Source organism: Canis lupus, chromosome 2, assembly GCF_011100685.1.
Source record: "Canis lupus familiaris isolate Mischka breed German Shepherd chromosome 2, alternate assembly UU_Cfam_GSD_1.0, whole genome shotgun sequence".
In the NCBI taxonomy this organism is placed as follows: domain Eukaryota; kingdom Metazoa; phylum Chordata; class Mammalia; order Carnivora; family Canidae; genus Canis; species Canis lupus.
Window position 1 is genome coordinate 81,077,434 of NC_049223.1, and position 18,589 is coordinate 81,096,022.

At 61.6% G+C, this 18,589-nt stretch overlaps 1 protein-coding gene across 6 annotated transcripts in view; it reads left to right on the forward strand.

Annotated features, from left to right (window-relative positions):
• The window catches only part of FAM131C (family with sequence similarity 131 member C), a 32,551-nt gene extending 14,578 nt beyond the window's left edge, over nt 1–17,973 (forward strand). For 2 of the 6 annotated variants that reach the window (XM_038531887.1, XM_038531890.1), the window contains 6 exons: nt 12,579–12,694; nt 13,936–13,971; nt 14,201–14,294; nt 15,726–15,908; nt 16,174–16,284; nt 17,057–17,973. In XM_038531887.1, the coding sequence (XP_038387815.1) occupies nt 12,611–12,694; nt 13,936–13,971; nt 14,201–14,294; nt 15,726–15,908; nt 16,174–16,284; nt 17,057–17,346 (798 nt within the window). In that variant the 5' untranslated portion in view covers nt 12,579–12,610 and the 3' untranslated portion in view covers nt 17,347–17,973. Of the gene's footprint in view, nt 1–1,379; nt 1,490–1,750; nt 2,458–4,465; nt 4,564–12,578; nt 12,695–13,935; nt 13,972–14,200; nt 14,295–15,725; nt 15,909–16,173; nt 16,285–17,056 lie in introns of those variants that run through there. The other 4 variants (XM_038531884.1, XM_038531885.1, XM_038531886.1 and 1 more) reach the window with 4 other exon arrangements.
• Nucleotides 17,974–18,589: the final 616 nt, after the last annotated feature.

Sequence of the window (18,589 nt, forward strand, 5' to 3'; positions counted from 1 at the left end):
CAGCTGTCACACCAGGTCTGCTGGCAGCCGTGGCTAGAGCCACTCCCGACCTGAACCCTACCTCAGAGAGGGGAAGAGGCCTGGGTCAGTGCCCGCCCCCACCCCCTGGCAGTCCACCGGCCCCTCAGATGCTGCCCTGCTGGGGGCCTCCTACTCCTGCCTCAAACCTTATTCATTCCTCAAAACCCTGCCCAGGGCCATCACCAGTTTTTTATTTTTTATTTTTTATTTTTATTTTCACCAGATTTTTTGGGGGGATCCAAGAAACCTGGCTTCCTCAGCTGTAGAAGGTGCACAGGCAGGTGCAGGTGTAAAGATGGAGGGAGATGATGTGCAAGTGGCTGCTGTGCTTGTGCACGGGAAGGTCGGCTCAGGAGCTGAATGTGCGTGCACGGGAGTGACCATGTGTACAGGTGAATGCGCATGGCTGTGCGAGTGTGCTAGTGTATGTGAGTGTGCACGAGTGCGTGGTACACGTGGGAGAGTGTGCTTACAGGTGTGTGCCTGAGTGATAGAGTGAGCCCCTGTTGCCCCACGAGACAGGGGACCCAGGGCCCCGGTTGCTATTTATTCCTTAAAGATTTTATTTATTTATTCATGAGAGGCACAGAGAGAGAGAGAGAGAGAGGCAGAGACACAGGCAGAGGGAGAAGCGGGCTCCGTGCAGGGGGCCCGGTGCGGGACTCGATCCCGGATCCTCGGGTCACGCCCTGAGCCGACGCTCAACCGCTGAGCCACCAGGTGGCCCTGGGTCCTGGTTGTTAAACTAAGGTTGTGTACGTGGGGCCGCAAGTGCTGGAATCTCCGCGCACCCCTCTCGGTCCCCTTCCCGACCTTCAACCCCGTCAGCAGGTGGCGAGGAGAGGGGGTCAGGGGGGTCCCTCCCCTCTCCCCCAGCCGTAGCTCCCTCCCCCTAGCGGTCCTCACTGCGCCGCTCCGCGCACCGCCCCAAGTCCCGCCCCCGCCCCGCGGACCCCGCCCCTCCCCCTCCCGGTCCCCCCAGCCCCGCTGACCCCACCCCCACCCGGTCCCCCCCGCCCCTCCCCTCCTGCCCCCAGAGCCGGGCTGACCCCACCCCCTCCCTGGTCCCCCCCCGCTGACCCCGCCCCCGAGCCCGGGCTGCGGCCACAGGTGCGCGCGGCGGGCGGCGCCGGGGGCCGGGGAAGGGGCGGGGCGGCTGCGCGCGGCTCGGGCTCCGGGGCTCGGGGCGAGCGCTCCCCCGGGCCCCCCCGCCCTCCGTGCTGCCCGCGGCTGGCTGGAGCGGGCGCAGCGCGGGAGGCGGCGGCGGCAGGGACGACGAGCGGAGCCCCGGCCCCGGCCCCAGCCCCTGCCCCGGCCCCTGCCCCGGCCCCTGCCCCTGCCCGCCCGCCGCGCCGGCGCCGCGCCTGAGCCCCGGCCCCGCGGAGACATGAGCGCCCCGCGGCCCGACGCACCCGAGGCGCAGCGGCCCGGCCCCGCGGCCCCGTGATGGGCTCCTGCGTGTCGCGAGGTGAGGGGGCCGGCGGGGGCGGGGGCGGGGGGCGACCCGGCCTGCCCCGCCCGCACCCCCCCACCGAGCCCCAGGGGACACGGTGCCCCCGGGAGGACGGGGGGGCCGCGCAGAGGGAGGGCATGGGGGAGGTGGGGGAGGTCGCCGCGTCTCCAGGCCGGCTTGGGGCCACACCCAGGCGGGTGGCACGGAGCGGGGTCGCTTCCGACCGCCCGAGCGGTCCCACGCCCCCTGCCGCGTGCTCGGGAGAGGAAGGGGGGAGGGGGAGGGAGGCTCCCGGTTGCTCCGCGCCTCGGCTCCTCGGGAGGGCGGTTGGCAGCACCGGGAGAGCCAGCCGACTGCCCTTCGCACTCCCCCCAGACCCAGGCCCGACCAGCTCAGCGCCCCCGCTTCTGTCCCCCTTACCCCATGCCCTGTCTGCAGAGCCCCTGAACCTCATCGACAGGAGGGGGTTAAAGGAGATGAACAGGTTATAAAAAAGGTGTCCCTTCCCCCACCCTCATCCCTAACTCCTCACCCCACCCCCCATCCTTGGTCAGGGGACAGGAAGGGATGGAGAAAGCTAATGTCTAGGCAACCCCTGGGCCTTTCTTTCTTTCTGCTTCTGAGCTTTAAAAGCTGCCTCGCCCTGGCACCTCTGCTCTCTTCCTGCCCTTCCCAAGGTGGTACCCCAGGAGTTGGAGTAAGACTGGCTCCTACTCAGAGCAGGGGGTGGTGCAGGTGACTGAGGCTTTGGCTCCAGCTCTGCAATCCCACCGACCCCATCCACAGGGCCTGGGGGCTGTCATCCCACCTGACACCCCCCAAAACTTAGTTGTAGAGGAATGAATAGACCTTGGGGAAGGGCTGCGCGGGCCCTGGGGTGGAGGTGGGGGCTTGTGCTGGGGGATGCTGGGGAAGGAGCATAGCACCCTTTTCTCCATCCTCTGCCCTCTAAGGGGGCACATCAGTCCATGTGGGACATTCAGGTAAGCAGCTTGGGATGTCTCAGGAGGGTGTCAGGGCTGGAATTGTGGGTGGGAGTTAGTTCCTGGGAGGTTCATTCACTTATTCATTCATTAAGCTGATGTTAACACCTCACCTACTGTGTGCATGCTGGGCATCTAGTGAGGACAAGTCCAGCATAGCGTGTGCCCTTGTGAGGCCGACAGCTTGCCAAAGGGGAAAGGAGTTTTAAGAAGGAAGAGTATTTAGGGTTCTTCAGGACTGACAGGCTCTCAATGTTTCTGCAGAAACCCAAAGGCTAAAAAAGAAAAAAGAAACCCAAAGGCTCTGGGCAGGCTCTGGGTGTCAGGGATCTGGGATGGGGTGTTTCCTTGGTGACTGTGTCCCTTCCCCGTCACTTGGCCATCCAGTGCAGGGGCCCCAGCCCTGTGAGCCGCAGACCCACTGAACAACAGTACAGGGGCCAGGGAGGAAGAGGGGCCTGCCAAGGTCAGACTGGTCCTCGGGTCCTCGGACACCCCCCTCCACGGGGCTGGCACCCTCCGCTGTGCCTGGTTGAGGTCATGCAGACTAAAGATGGACTTTCTTCCCCCGTCCTTCTGTGACTCGGCTGCCCGAGTGGCACCTCCAGATCTAGTTGTGTATTCTAACCTTGTCCCCCTCCTGAGGGGGTGACACTTACAGTCTCAACATGCAGCAGGCAAGTTAGGTAATGGTAAAGAAGGGACGAGAGCATAGAGCAGAGGACAACCATGGTCTCAGGGACTGAGCCACTAAGTGGAGGTCACACCCCCCCTCTAATGGTCACTAATACTCCCAGAGCGCTTACCAGGTGCTGGTTGGAACATTTTAGGTACAACTAGCTAAATTGGGGTAGGTACTGTCATGGTGCTCAAATTACAAGTGGGGAAGCAGAGGGGAAGCTGAGTGACCTGAAAAAAGCTGAGGCTGTGCCCCTAGCCTCTGCACGGCGCCCCCAGCCCGGCGCCCCCAGCCCGTAGCCGGGCGCCTGACCCCCTCCTCTCCAGCTGCAGGCTTCTAGGCCCGCTCTCCACACTTGCACCCAGTGCTAACAACCACCCCTTTCTGCAAACGCCCCCCTTTGCCTGGTACGCAGCCCTGAAGCCAAGCCAGGGATTGCGAGCCTCATGCTGATGCCCATACCGAGCCCAGAGCCTGCACGTAGCTGGGGCCGCCCTAGCCAGGCCCCAAGCCCCAGCCACAGGCCACACCTGGGAGAGCCTCCCCGTGCCAGCATGGGGCAGCAGTTTGCTGCTCTGTGCCAGGCCTGAGAGGCTAGGGGTACAGACTCTTGCTCCAGCCAGCCTAGGTTCCCCCCCACCCATTCACTCACTCTGACCTCAGCAAGTTGCTTAACCTTGAATGTGTTACAGTGTTCTCATCTGTAAAATGGGACCAATACCCGTATAAATGCCCTAGGGTTGAGGGCAGGGATTGAATGACTTAATTCCTGTAAAGCACTCAGACCGGTGCCTGGCACGTCGTAAGCACTCTTAAATGTTAGCTGTTTCTTTCATTTAAAATGTTTTGTTATCACCCTTCTGTGCAGACAGCTAAGCGAGGACTTCTTGGCTGGGAAAGGGGAGGCTCCAGAGGCTTCCAGCCCCATCCTGCCTCATGGGTGCCTCATGGCCCGCACTCGAGCTGCCGAGGGCTTGGGGGAAGTGATGGGACCAGAGTAAGGCAACACGTGCTGTTTCCAGGAGCTATTTTCTGTTCATCATTTACTTTTTTTAAAAAGAGATTTTATTTATTTGAGAGATGAGAGAGAGAGAGAGAGCAGGAGGAGGAGCAGAGGGGGAGGGAGAGGGCTCAGCAGGCTCCGTGCTGAGCGCAGAGCCAAGTGCCGGGCTCAGTCTCGGACCCTGAGATCATGACCTGAGTCACCATCAAGAGTCAGCCGCTTACCGGACTGAGCCACCCAGGCGCCCCATTCATCATCTACTTTTAAGCTACTGTTTGTGGGGCGCTTATCCTAAGCCAGGCTGAGCCTTTACTCTTCTGACCTAGTTCGTCCTCATTCAACCCTGGGATGTGGGGCCCAGAGACGCAAGAGTCTTACCTGAGGTCACACAGCCAGGACACAGAGAGGCAGAATTTGAATTCAGGCAAGTCCGTGTTAGCCCAGCGCCTGAGTGGGGAGCCCCTGTCCTTTGCTTTCTGATGTGCCCTGCGTGAGAGAGGCGCTGAGTGCGTGACCATTGCTTAAAAAAAGCAACCCTCTGAAATAACTCCTGTGGTTGGTATCTGGTCGGGGCTTTGCCGCCACCGCTGGTGACACTGGTGTACGGAACAGGGGAAGTTAATATCTACACCTGTCTCTCCAGCCCCCGGGGCTCCCGGGGTCCACCCCATGCCCTGGCGCTGGAGCCTCTCCTCTGGCCCCCCTGGGCCCGCCTGTCCCAGCCTTGTCCTCCAGCCAACCCACTGGCCTTCTGGCCTCACCGAGGGAGTCTCAGTGCACTGGGCCTCAGGGCTTATGAGGGCAGAAATTGGGGACCGAGGTCTTTCTTCTGCAAGGTCAGACACCTCTTTGCTCTGGGAGAAGCCTCCAGCTCTGAAGGGTCTGGGCAGAGCCCCCCTGCCACCGCCCGGTAACCAGGGCCTCTGACCCTGACCCCCTCCCACTCCCCCAGCACTGTCTCACCTTGGCCCCTGCAGAGCCAGTGAGTGAGTGACCTGACATGGGCACTAGGGGAGACCAAGGAAAGAGCAGATGGGGCCTTGCCCTCTGGGAGCTCACTGTCTGAGGAGAGAGACACAATCCTGCCCGAGTAGTCTAATGGGGGATGCAGGACAGGGACGTGGACGCATGCACAGAAAAACAGCCTGAGGAGGTCAGCGCTGGTCAGTGGTTTGAGCGCAAGCTTTGGGATTTCAGACTAGTTTAGGTTTGAACCCCATCTCTGCCACTTATTAGCTGGTGACCTTGGAGGAGTGGTTTGATGTCTCTGAGCCTCAGTTTCCCCATCTGTAAAATGGGCATAATGAGACCTACTTTGCAGGGTTTTGGTGAGGGTTAAACGAGAGATAATGGATGAAAAGGCCGAGGACGGTGCCTGGCACATAGTAGGTATTCAATAAATAGTAGCAGCAGATCATTGCAGGCCAGACTTTGCTCATTCACACTGCTGGTAGCCTAGTACAGCTGAGGCCAATCCGGGCAGGCTGCCTGGAGGAGGTGAGGCGGGAGCAGGATGGGCTCGAGGATAGCTCACCACAGAGACAGAGCCACGGGATGGTGGAGGACATAGAAAGGAGCTGAGGTGTGTGGAAGGTCCTGGAGAAGGGCCCATTGTCTCCCTCTAACCTTGGTTGGGGATAGAAACGGGCCCCCTTGTGCTGCATCAACTCACTGATGAAGTTACCGCTGTGGCCCTGGTGGCCTATAAACAAACATCCCGGGGACCCGGAGGGTACTTGAGGCTGGGCCTCTGCCCAGCTCAGAGGGACAGCCTGCTGTCATGGCAGTGACTCACCGGGCAGAGAGGCCAAGGGCTCACTCTTGGTGGCCTCCCTCTGCAGAGCCCCCAGGGTGAGCTCTAGCCCCAGGGGCGGGACCAGAGGTCAGAGCAGGGGTGACCACGATCTGTCCCCGAGGTCTAGAAGGAGGAGCGGGTCTGGGGGCGGAGAGGGTCGGAGCAGCTGCGGTTTAGAGTGCCTGCTGTGGCAGGTGCTTCCGCCCCGGCAGCCCTTCCCATCTCCCGGGTGACAGCGCACGGGCCACAGCGCGTGCCGGGGTCCTGGGTGGCAGTAAAAAGCCGGGATTAGACCCGGGGCAGGGGCTGCAGAGGGAGCACTGGGCCCGCTGTGTTCTCCCCGGAGGCAGGGCCGGGGCCTGGAGCTCAGCGGGCGGGCGGCAGCACACACCAGGGGAGCGGCTGGCTGGCTGGAGGAGGCGGCCACAGGGGTCCTGAGAAACTTCGAGGGGAGGCCTGCGGCTGTCCAGGGAGGGGCAGGGCGAGGGGTTTGGGCCCAGGCTGCTGCTCTGTTACTCTGTGCCTTCAAGAGGGAGTGTACCCTCTCTGGGCTGCTGGGAAAGGACAGGGTTAACCCTGGGCCCTCTCTGCCCTCCTGGGGTGCAGAGCCCCGGGGGACACTCTGGGGGCAGACGGCAACCACAGTGACTAACTAACGGGCTGGGACTTGGGCACCAAAGAACAGCTAGAGCTGCAGGCTCATCCTAGGAGCAAGCAGAGGAAACCAGGGTGGGAGCTTTGCAGCGAGAGGGCTGAGGTTAGAGCTCAGGAGGAACTGTCTGGGTGGTTGGACTCTAGAAAGCAGATTGAGGAGCTGGTGTGAGAAGCAGGGAGCATCCTTGGTAGGCAGAAGAGAGCTCTGCTTGAAGGCAGAGGGACGGAGGAGACGTCTGGAGGACGCTCCTCTCCTTGAAGGATCCCGATGGCCCCTCCAAGTTGCCAGGGCAACCAGAGGCCTGTCACTGCTGTGGCCAGGGGAGGCGGGGGAGGGGGCAGGTCGGAGAAGGGGTCTCAGGCCTCGAGGTCGCTGGAGTAGCGTGTGGACTGGGGAGGAAGGAGGCGCCCCAGTAGCAGTGGCCAGGGGTCCCCTCAGGCCGGCCCCAGCCCCCACCCCACATGAAACACTGTGTTTTTCCAGTTGCTGCTGGTGACGTGGCCGCCAGTCCCAGCTGGGCGAAGAGCAGCCTGTGATTTCACCCTGGGCTGCTCCATTACCTGACGTCTCCATGGCAACCAGCCTGTGACATCACGGGGCCCAAGTCCTCAGGGGGAGCAGGCGGCTTTGGCGGAGGCCCCTGCACCCCAACTGAGGCAGGGGGCGGGGCAGGAAAGGCGGAGAGGGGGCTCAGTGCCAGGAGTCCCCCGAAGTCCACCTTGGCCAGTGACCTTGTTCAAGTCATGTCCGCTCTGGGCCTTGGCCTGTGACACCGCCTCCCAGCCGCCTCCGCGCTGAGCTCCCCTGCTCCGCGGCCTGCGGTCCTCCGGGGACCCAGGGGCCCTAGAAATATTCCAGCACCTCTCAGGGTTCCTGGGGACAGCCTGTCGCCAGCAGCTCGGCCGGCCCCTGCGTACGCCTGCTGGAATCCGAGGAGGGGTGACTTTCAAACGTTTTTGACTCCAGCCCGTGAGGAATACACGTATTTCGCACCACGACCCAGCACACACTTAGGACACTCTTACCGCAGATGTGTGTGTGCACACCCCTGCCGGCACGTGCATGCCTGCGCCGTCTAAACCTAAGTTTCCTGAAACAACACTTGACCTGACTCCTCTTTAGGTTCTGGTATTTTCTGTTCATTTCTATTGTGTTTTTCAATCACATGAGCTCGTAAGTGGCTTGCATGAGCCACTGAAGGAGGCGCCCCCGACCTCAACACCTCCTCTGAGGGACCTGGAACATTCTGGTTTCAGACAGGCTCATCCAGACCTCCTGCACCTGCTGGGCTGTAAGTCTGCAGGCCAGTCTCAGAACTCTCCAGTCCCTTAGGGATCCTGAGTCCGGTCCGATGTGGATGGAGACTTCCACCTCACATCCTGCTGAGTGTTCCCTTCGGGCCTCCCACCAGGACTGGCCACAGTCGGCTTTATCCCCTGCTGGCCTCCCTCCCCTCTGACATGTTGGGGTCTGGCATGAGGAGCTTGAGAAAAAGTGGCCAAGATTTTTTTTTAAGATTTTATTTATTTATTAGAGACAGCGAGCAGGCGAGCGTGAGCACAAGCAGGGGGAGAGGCAGAGGGAGAAGCGGGCTCCCCGCTGAGCAGGGAGCCCGATGTGGGGCTCAATCCCAGGACCCTGGGATCCTGACCTGAGCCACCCAGGGACCCCAGCCGAGATATGTTTATTTATCTGGAGCTCTGGTGGTCTCTCTTGGCTGCCACTGGCTCAGTGTTGAGGGAAAATTTAATGAGCAACATGCCAGGCCCCGTGGCAGGTGCTAGGGCTCTGGTGGCAAATAAAGCTGACAAGGACCAGCCCTCAGAGAGCTCATGGTCTAGTGAGAGATGGTGAACAAGGAAACGGACACATAACGTGTGCTGACGGGCATCATAAAGAAGGAATGACGTGGCGCCTAGGTGGCTGAGTTGGTTAAGCATCTGCCTTGGGCTCGGGTCATGATCCTGGGGTCTTGGGATCAAGTCTCCTGTTGTGCTCTCTGCTCAGTGGGTAGCCTGTTTCCCCTTTTTCCACTCCTCCTACTTGTGCGCTCCCTCCCTTTCTCTCTCTCTCTCTGTTAAATAAATAAAATCCTTTTTTTTTTTCAAAAGGAATGCGACAAAATCAGGGGGTAGGAAAAGATGGGTACCATTAGACAAGGTGGCTGGAGGCCTCAAGAAGGTTCTGACATTTGAGCGAAGACCTGAATATGGTGAGGGAGTGAACCTGTGGCTTTGTGGGAGGAGAGAGTTGGAGCTAGAGGACAGGAACAACCAGTGCAAAGGCCCTGAGGCAGGAGTCTGCTGGGTGCATCTGAGTGATTCGTGTGGCTGGAGTGCAAGGCAGGGGGGCACAGGTGCCAGGTTAGTATGTGTGAGTTCTCCTAAGGGGCCATTTGGGGGGCCTGCCCATGGCCGAACCCCTGTCATGGGAGATCTGACCTGCTTCAACCTCTTCTCTCCCCTGCCCAACTCCCATGCCCCCTAAAGTTGCTCACCCTCCAGCCTCTAGGGGCTGGGGTCCCCTTGCCCTGCAGGCGGCCCTCGTAGGAAGCACCTTTCTCAGTGTCCTGTTGACCCTGGAGAAACTCACAGTCCTTGCCGTGCAGGGGGAGGGAGGGCAGGCTGCTCTCGGGGTTCGTGACATCCACCCGGGGCTGGGGGCTGCTCGCCCCTCCTTTGCAGACGTCCCAGATCTCTGCAGGGGAGTCTCCGAGAGCCCCTCACTTGGCTCTTGGGGGGCAATTGGTCGAGTCAGAGGGACGGTGGGAGGTGGGGTAGCGGAGCCTGTGGCAGCCGTCTCCGGGAGGGAGTCTGCTCCCCCCCACCCTCGGCAGTTGTTCTGTTCGGGGCCCTGGGAGGCAGGCAGGACCTGGAGAACAAGTATAGGCCACTGCCCACTTCACAGATAAAGAAATGGAGGCTCGGAGCGGTCAGCCAAGGTCCCGCAGGAAGTGAAGGGCAGCGGCATCCGAACGGGGCGACCTGGCACCAGAGCCTCCCCCCTTGTCTCGGGAGCAGAGCCCGAAGTGAGGGTTGGGGTACAACGGGGACGTGAGGGAGGTCTGCTGGAGGGAACCAGGAGAGGAGCGGAGAGCGGGACAGACGAGGCGGCCTGAGTGGGGGACTCTGGGTTCCAACCCCAAGCCAGGGGTCTGGGGTCCCCCCTCCGGTCTCTGCAGAGGGCAGCATTCATTCAGCTCCGGCTCCCCTGGAAAAGGCCCCAGGTGCCGCCAGGTGGGAGCGAAGGACTGGGGGGGGGGCTGTGGGTGCACAGGACAGGACAGGGATCCGAGCACATGGGGCTCAGCGGCGCCCCGTCCTCCCCTCCCGCTGACACCTCCGCAAGACCCCTCACTGGCGCTTCAGCCCAGCACCCACGGCCCACCCACGAGCGCCCAGCCCTGCCTCGGGGGCTCCTGACACCTGGCCTCAGCCTACAGAGACTCCCTGGCCTTGGCTTCCTCCTGGTCTGCTTCCTCCTGGTCGTTGAAACCAAAGAAGGGTGTTGGGACTGGGACCCGGGTCTTGCCGAGGCCTCGCCTCCCTGCTCCTCACAGCCCAGACTCCACGGTTCTGTGACACCCCTCTCCTGGCACCCACCCCATTAGCTCCCCTGCCCACAACATCCCTCTCCTTCCCCCCCTCCCATTAGCTTCCCCCCATTAGCTCTCCTGTGCGGCCCCGGAGCCCCCACAGAACTCCTCAAAACTCCTTTTGTGCTTTGGAGGAGAGTGAGCCTCAGCACCAGAGTAACTGGGCTCAGACCCTGACTTCCAGCTACTGGCCGTGTGCAGCTGGATGCCTCCAGCTGGTGAATCCCCGTCTGGGCCTCAGTTTCCCATCTAGAAAGCTGAGCCATGAATTCCTTCCTCTTTTTTTTTTTTAAGGATTTTATTCATTTATTTATGAGAGACACAGAGAGAGAGGCAGAGACACAGGCAGAGGGAGAAGCAGCCTCCACGCAGGGAGCCTGACATGGGACTCGATCCCGGGTCTCCAGGATCACACCCTGGGCTGAAGGCGGCGCTAAACCGCTGCGCCACCCGGCTGCCATGGTCTCCGTTCTCATGGCCTCACCTGCACCGTGTGAGGAGGGACTGGCCACGTCAGTACAAAACTGTCCGGGAGCGCTGGCTGCTGTAAAGGAGGCTTGTCGGTGATGGGGAGAGACTGGGGCAGGGAGGGCCTCTCCGAGGAGGGGACCTGGAGCTGAGACCTGAATGACACGGTTCAGGAAGATCTGGGGATGGAAAGGACAAAGAACAATTTGAGGAGCAGCAGGGAGGCCAGAGTGGCGGGCACAGCGGGCAGGCTGGCGTGCAGGCCCCTGAAGGCCCTGCCGAGGGCCGGCTCCCCGCCTCCAGTGCAATGGAAGGAAGCCAGTGGCGGGTTTTCAGCAAAGATGCAGTCAGACCTGTAGCATCCCTGTGCGGAGGGAGGGTGGAGAGTGGGCCAGGCGAGAGGGTGGTACCCCCACCCCGCCGTGGGGAGCCGTGGTGGGGATGGAGAGGGCTAAGCTAGAATGGAGGTCGCGGACAGAGCCAGCAGGACTTGCTGGTGGGGGGAAAGGCAGCAGTGAGAGAAAACTGGATGTTTGGTTGGTGCAGCTGGGTGGGCTGTTGCATCATTTTCTAAAATCGGAGAAGTGGAGGAAGATGGGCCCGGGTTTCCTTGAGAGGCTCTCGGGCATTCTGGCAATTCAGTGAGGGCTGCGGGTATAAACGTGGGCATCGGCTGCACTTGGGTCAGGTGTCCTGGGAGGGACCCCGAGATGAGAAGGGGCCAGGCTGGAGCAGAGAAGGGGTGGGGGAGCCCTGAGATGGGCAGGGCTGGAGGGGAAGGAGGGGGGGAGGCGCAGTGTCCCAGGGATGCTGAGAAGCCAGTGAGGAGACCCGAGAAGTCACCCCTGGGCTTGGCCACGTGAGCCAAGGCTGTCTCAGGAAAGGCCCGGAGAGGGTGGAGGAGAAAGCAGAGGTCGGACACGAGTCTCCCTAAGTGTGGCCTGGAAGCGGGCAGAGGAGCGGGCACGGACGGAGCTGGGGGGGAAGCAGGGGCCGGGAGGTCTCTAAGGGATGGGAGATCCTGGGGCTGTTTGGGTGCCGGGCGCTGACCCAGTGGTGGGGGGCTCGATGGTGGGCGTCGGGGGAGCAGGGATGCTGGCAAGAGCCCCGACTGGAGAAACACTACGGCCACCACGCTGGGGACCAAGAGGGAGACACAGCAGATGGGCAGAGGAGAGGAGAGAGAGTGCAGGGCAGTGGTGGGGGGAGGCAGGCCAGGCCGGGGGGGCCGCCAGGGCGAGGGGAGCTGGTCTTGGATGGAGTAGGGACAGTTCTTCCTTTGTCACAGGAGGGAAAGCAGATGGTCTGGGCAAAATGCGGCCAGGGCGATGATTTGAGGTGGGAAAGTGGGGCGAGGCCTGTGGAAGCTTCTGGATCTCAGTGAGGGAGGGAGAGCAGCCAGCAGCAGGTGCAGGCAGGGTGCTGCTCCCCGTCCCCCAGGGGTTTGAGAAGGAGAGCCGCACGGGTAGGCAGCCTGACGGGAAGCAAACAGCGGGGCCTGGAGCCGTGTAGAAGGATCCCCGACCACGTCCCGTGTGAGGCCAGCGACATGCAGCCCGGGCTGGGGGCCGGCAGAGGGTGAGACCAGACGGGGCTGGGAGTCGAGGGCATCTGTGGAGGAGAGCTTGTAGGCTGGACCAGGTGGTCGTGGCTGGCCCAGGGGGTGCTAGAATTAAAGAAAATGGAGAACAGGCCGCGGGGGAAGGACTCCCACTGAGGGCACCAGGCAGGGGCAGATCTGGCTGGACGCCTCACGTGCCGTGGGCTTGGGTCTCTTTCCTACACGACGACACCCTGTTTCATCAGGTGACAACAAAGTAGTGCCCATCCCTCGGGGCTGGCCTGAACAAGCTTCATAAGGAGGAAAGTATGGTTTTTTTTGTTTGTTTGTTTTTTTCTGAGTTCCTCCTGTCGTTGTTTTTCCAGATCTGTTCACAAGTGCCCACAAGGACTGTCCCATGCCGCAGGGCACGGACCCCCTGAACCCGGACTTGCCCTCCGGGCACCAACCTACTATTGCTCCAGACCATGTCACTGGCAAGGTAACTGGTCCCTCTTGCTCCTCACCCTCACCCCTGCCTGGGCCCTGATTCCTGGGATGTCCCCTACACTGTTCCACGGGGAGCCCAGACTCTTCCAGTTTTCCCTCGTGGGCTACTTGGTGTGGGATTAGAGTCCCTGATGTGTGGTATGCATGTGGATGAAGGTCTGAATCGGGCTGGGCATCCAGGGACTGGACCAGGCTTGTTCAGAAGAATCCTACCTTTGAGGTCTTTTCACCCAAATTAACTCAGCTTTGCAGATAACAAGTTCCCTGACCAGCCCACCACCCCTTAGCAGCCTGCCCTGCCCTCTGGAGGGTAAAGGAGTGGCATTCTCTCTCTCTTTCTCTCTTTTTAATATTTATTTATTTATTTATTTATTTATTTATTTATTTATTTATTAATTATTTATGACACAGAAAGAGGTAGAGACACAGGCAGAGGGAGAAGCAGGCTCCATGCAGGGAGCCCGATGCAGGACTCGATCCCGGGACTCCAGGATCATACCCTGAGCCAAAGGCAGACGGTCAACCACTGAGCCACCTAGACGTCCTTTTTTTTTTTTTTTTAAGTTTATTTATTTAAGTCATTTCTGCACCCAACATGGGACTCAAACTCACAACCCTAAGATCAAGAGCCACGTGCTCTACCGACTGAGCCCGCCAGGCTCCCCAAGAGTGGCATTCTTTTTCCATATGTATCAGGAAGAGCTGGTGAGGGGCCTCATATCCTCCTGGGGTGTGTCGTTTCCACCCCCACCCCCAGAGGTTGTGGCTTAAACCTACTGGTTCATATAATTATTTTTTTTTTTGAGCACATGCCACACGCGAGGTGTTATGCTAGACGCTTTGCCCACGTTATGTCATTTGCTTCACCACAACCCCTGAGATAAATGGCATTTATCATCGTTTTACGGAGGAAGAAACGGATGCTCAGAGCAGCTAAGGCACTAGTGTAAGAATACCCAGGTAGAAAGGGCAGAGTCAGAACTCGAACCCAGATCTAATCTACCCCCGTCCCCTCTGCCTTCCTGGCAGAGGCGCCATGGCCCATCCCCTGCCGCACGTCTTTGTCTGCATGAGAAGGGAACGTCAGGGCAGGACCCATGAGGAGCCAGACCCAGGGCCTCAGGGAGTAGCAGAGGGCTGGCCCATGCCACCCCCCCGGGGCTCCGGGACGTGTGCCAGCTGCTGGCACTGGGTGCCAGGCCCTGCCTGACCCTCTTTCTCCTCTTGTTTTAGGACAAACAGATGGATTTCTGTTGGGATCCTTGGCAGGTCAGTGCACGTTGCCCACCCCCGTCTGTCAGCCGCAGCTGACACCATCGCCCATCGGTCTGCGGTGCCATGGGGGGGGCGGCCCTGGTGGCAGCAGCGGGGTGGGGGGGTCGGGCCTGTGGAGTGGGCAGGCCCCCTGGGGAGGGGGCCTCCTGGGGATGGTAGTGGCGGGGAGGTGGCATCTGGCGGGTCTGCTCCACCCTCCTCACCCCTCCTCTCCTGCCCGCAGAGGTGCTTCCAGACCACCAACGGCTACCTGTCCGACTCCAGGTCCTGCTCCAGCAACTACAACGTGGCGGCTCTGGCCACCTCGTCCCTTGTGGGTAGGCTCCACTGCCCCCTCCCGCCTTGGCGTTAGCACGGCCCACCCTCGTCCCTCGCTGTGGGGGCGCAGAGCTGAACTGCAGCCGGAGGCGTGGAGGCTGGCGGCTGTGTGGCTGTCACCTGCCATCGGCTCTCCCGCCCCCCGGGCTCTCTAGTGAGGCCGCTCCCGGCAGCTAAGGGCAAGGCTCCGGAGAGGGCTGCAGGCCGGAGGCAGTGGCACCTGCTGGGAGGTGGGCACGCGGGCCAGCAGAGGGGGCTCGGGGGCCACCATAGCCTCTGCCCCGGGTCACCCACAGCACCCCTTCCAGGCCATTCTCGGCCGGCCGGCTCTGCTCACACCCTGTTGCACATACCTCAGGCTCACATCTCCCCGGGGAGAGACACTGAAGCCTGACGGCCCTCTGGGTCCGCGTCCACATCCAGGCGGCCTACCCCCGAGAGCCCCTCGGGCCCGCCTCCCCACTGCCCAGCCTCTGCCTCCTCTCTGGCTGGATCCCCCCAGGGGTGCCTGATGGAGCCCCATCTTCATCCTTGGCCCCATCCCCTCGTAGGATGCTCTTCCTCGACAACAGATCTAACCTGTCATGCTCGTGCTCATTACCCTGCCATGGCTCCCCATTGCTAGAAGGAAAACTCGAGTCCTCAGCTTGGCTCTCTCAGCCCTAAGTGTCACCCCCGAGGGGCTCCCCGGCCTCTTCTGTCACCCCAGTCTTAGCGCCCCCCCGCCCCGCCGTCTCAGCCCTGGCGGTCCTGGAACCATGCCCGAATCCGCCATGCCTTCCTCCTCGTCTCATCTCTGAAATAGCCTCCAGGCTTGCCTCCATCTGTCCAGTGTACCTACAAGCCTACCAACCTACCTGTAAGGCTTAACCCCAGTCCACCTCTTCCAGGAAGCCTTCCCGGTCTGCTGCATCCCACACAGGTCTCCCCCTCAACAGAGCTGGCACTGGCCTTGGCACAAGGGGTGCTTCCTCAGAACGTGTTAATTCATGGATAAAGGGAGAGGGCTGGGGGGATCTCAAGTGGATCCTTGAAGGGAACTTCTGGGACAGAAGGGAATGAGCGGTGTGGCAGGTCTGGGAAGAGTCACCAGTGGAGGGGACCGTTGCCTGAGAGCAGGATGTTGGGAGGGCTTGGGGCTTCCACAGGGGTGGGGAGCCCCTAAGTGAGGTGGGGCCTTGGGGCTCGGGGTGGGTCAAGCCCAAAGTGAGCCCGGGCATCGGTTGGGCAGGAGGACTTGCATAGAGTCAGGGCTCCATAGGTATGAGGCTGTGAGGACACAGGGCATTGGGTGAGTACGAGCGCTGAATGGTTGTGGGGTACAGGCCACGAGATGGGGCTGAGGTACCGGGGGGCCCGGGGCAGGGGAGGTGGGGCCCGGGGCTGGGTTTGGTGTCAGTGCAGTCACTCGCTGCCCTCCGTGCTCGCAGGGGTGGTGCAGAGCATCAAGGACCACATCACAAAGCCCACGGCCATGGCGCGTGGCCGCGTGGCCCACCTCATCGAGTGGAAGGGCTGGCGTGCCCAGCGGTCCGGCTGGGAGCTGTCCCCCGCCGACGACGAGCATTACTGCTGCCTGCCGGATGAGCTGCGCGAGGCCCGTTTTGCCGCAGGTCCGCGGGTGGGGGCAGGGGAGCCTGGGGACGGGGATTGGCTGGGACTCTGGTTCTTAGGGGACCGAGGGTCGCCACACGGGCGTTGTCGAGGTAGAGCAAATCGGTGCCGTGGGGTGGCCGGGGCGCTGGGTGGGCCCGGATGGACTGCCCGGCTGAGCGCGAGGTGGTCGGGGCCAGCCCGTGGAGGTGCTGAGGGTGCCCCCGGCACCCTGCTGTGTCCCCACTGAGCTGTGTCTCGCTGTCCCCACCCACCCACCCCCAGGGGTTGCTGAGCAGTTTGCTATCACAGAAGCCACGCTGAGCGCCTGGTCCTCGCTGGACGACGAGGAGCTGCACCCCGAGAACAGCCCTCAGGACATCGTCCAGCTCCAGGGTACCGCCTGGGTGGGCGCCGGGGCAGGGTGGGTGGAGCAGAGCAGGTGGGGGGGTGCCAGCCACCGGATGCACTGTGACCTCAGACAAGCCCCCCCCCCCCCCCCCCCCCCCCCGCCCTTCAGCCTTGGTTTCTGCATCTGTGGGATGGGCCTGGGGAGCCTTGCCCTGCCCATTGCCCACGGGGCGCCGTAGGCATGATAACAGGTCAGGAACTAAGTGCTCACCGTGTTACGTGTTTTACAGTTGCCATTTCACTTCATCCTCCCCACACCTCTAAGAAGTAGGCCCTGTTATGATCTCCATTTTTCAAAAACTTATTTATTCATGAGAGACACAGAGAAAGAGGCAGAGACGTAGGCAGAGGGAGAAGCAGGTGCCCTGCAGGGACCCCGATGCAGGACTCGATCCCAGGACCCCGGGGTCACGACCTGAGCCAAAGGCAGACGCTCAACCACTGAGCCCCCCAGGCGCCCCTCAGAGCCAGGATCTGAACCTTCATACCAGGCACAACGGACCACCTTTCTGGAGCTCCAGGTTACTCCTGAGGGCTTCACCGGGCCCTCACTCCACCACCCCTGTAGCCCCCAGGGAGAAACAGGCTCAGAGAGGTTCAGCGACTTTTCTGAGGCCACACAGCTCGGCAGTGACACAGCAGGCCTGGGAGGCCGGCCTTCCACCCCCCACTTTCTCTCACTCACCAGGAGAGGGTGAGGAGTAGGGCCTGGGGCTCCGTGCCTCACACCCCTCTACTCCTCCCTTTGCCTTTCCAGACCTGGAGAGCGTCTACCTTCAGGACAGTCTTCTGAGCGGCCCATCGCAGGATGACAGTCTTCTGGCCTTCTCTTCCCCTGGCCTCTCCCCCGATGGCTGGCCCTCACCCGACGAGCCCCCCATCACACCAGCTGTGGGCACCCAGCCCCCCAGCCCCGAACCGCAGCATGGGCAGCGGCTGCCTCGAGCCCTGGGGCCTGAGGGTGGGGCCCGTCTGCAGGGCTCCCTCCCCTCGGTGGACAGCATCTCCCTCTCGGAGGAGGAGGAGGACGAGGTGTTCTATAACTGAGGAGGGGGCTGTATGCCCCAGAGCCTCTTCATACTGTGACCCTGCCCGGTGGGCAGCCCAGGCAGATCAGGACATTGGGGTCCGGGCTTGGTGTTTCTTGGCCCCTCAGGGCAGGCAGAGGGTGGGTGCGGTGGGGACGGGGGCCAGCACTCCTTGCGGACCATTCTGTGCCTCCGGGGACCTGCCCCGGCAGTGGGAGCCATAATCCCCCTTCTTTGTTCACCTGGCCCCAGCGAGCACCTTCCCCTGCAGGGTTTCTGTCCTCCCTGAGCTCCAGGACCCTCAGCAGGCACAGGGCAAGCTGCCCGGGGGAGCCCGCAGCGGACAGCCAGTCACAGAAGGACCTGGGAGACCCACTTGGAGTGGGGCCCCGGGGACCCTGCCTTGAGCCCGGGGCCCTGTCCTCCCCTCCCTCCGTGTTTGTGTCTCCCATCGGAGGTGGGACCACCTCTCTGGTAGCTAAGTGTCTGCTCCTCAGCTCCCTTCACAAGGATCTCTGTCTTTGGAGCGTCTGTCCGTCCCTCACTCTCTGCACCTGCTCCCTGGTGCCCCTGCCCCCTTCCTTGCACCCCTCTCCCACCTCCCTGAAGGTTCTCTGCAGACATTAAAGTGGTGGATTCACCTGGATGAACTTGGCCTGGTCTCTGGGGAAAGGTGTGTCCTTGGGCCCCTGGGGTAAGGCGGTTCTAGAGGGACTTGGGGGAGGACCCCTACCCCCCAACACACATACAGGTGGTTGACCTACTGCCACCCAGCCGGGAGAGTCCCCACAGAAGATGCCCAAGGTTCTGCGGAGCCCCCAGGAGACACCCAGGGATGCTGCTTTATCAGCCTGGCTCGGCCGCCAGGTGAGCTGTTGCTTGGGTGAGGGTCCTTCTTTTTTTTTTTTTTAAGATTTTACTTATTCATTCATAAGAGACAGAGAGAGAGAGGCAGAGACACAGGCAGAGGGAGAAGCAGGCTCCATGCAAGGAGCCCAACAAGGGACTCGATCCCGGGTCTCCAGGATCAGACCCTGGGCCAAAGGTGGCGCTAAACCGCTGAGCCACTGGGGCCCAGAAGGTCCTTCCTATACATGAGGACAAGCAGCATAAGACCTGGTGGGGGGCCTGGTCTCCTACCCTGTCTCCCAGCCACGGAGGGGGCACAGGCCAGCCGTGGGAAGCCAGGGTCCCAGGCCTGCGATGCCTACGTGGCCACCAGGGGGCCCCAAGAGCTCGCCCAGGGCCCGCACACATCGGTC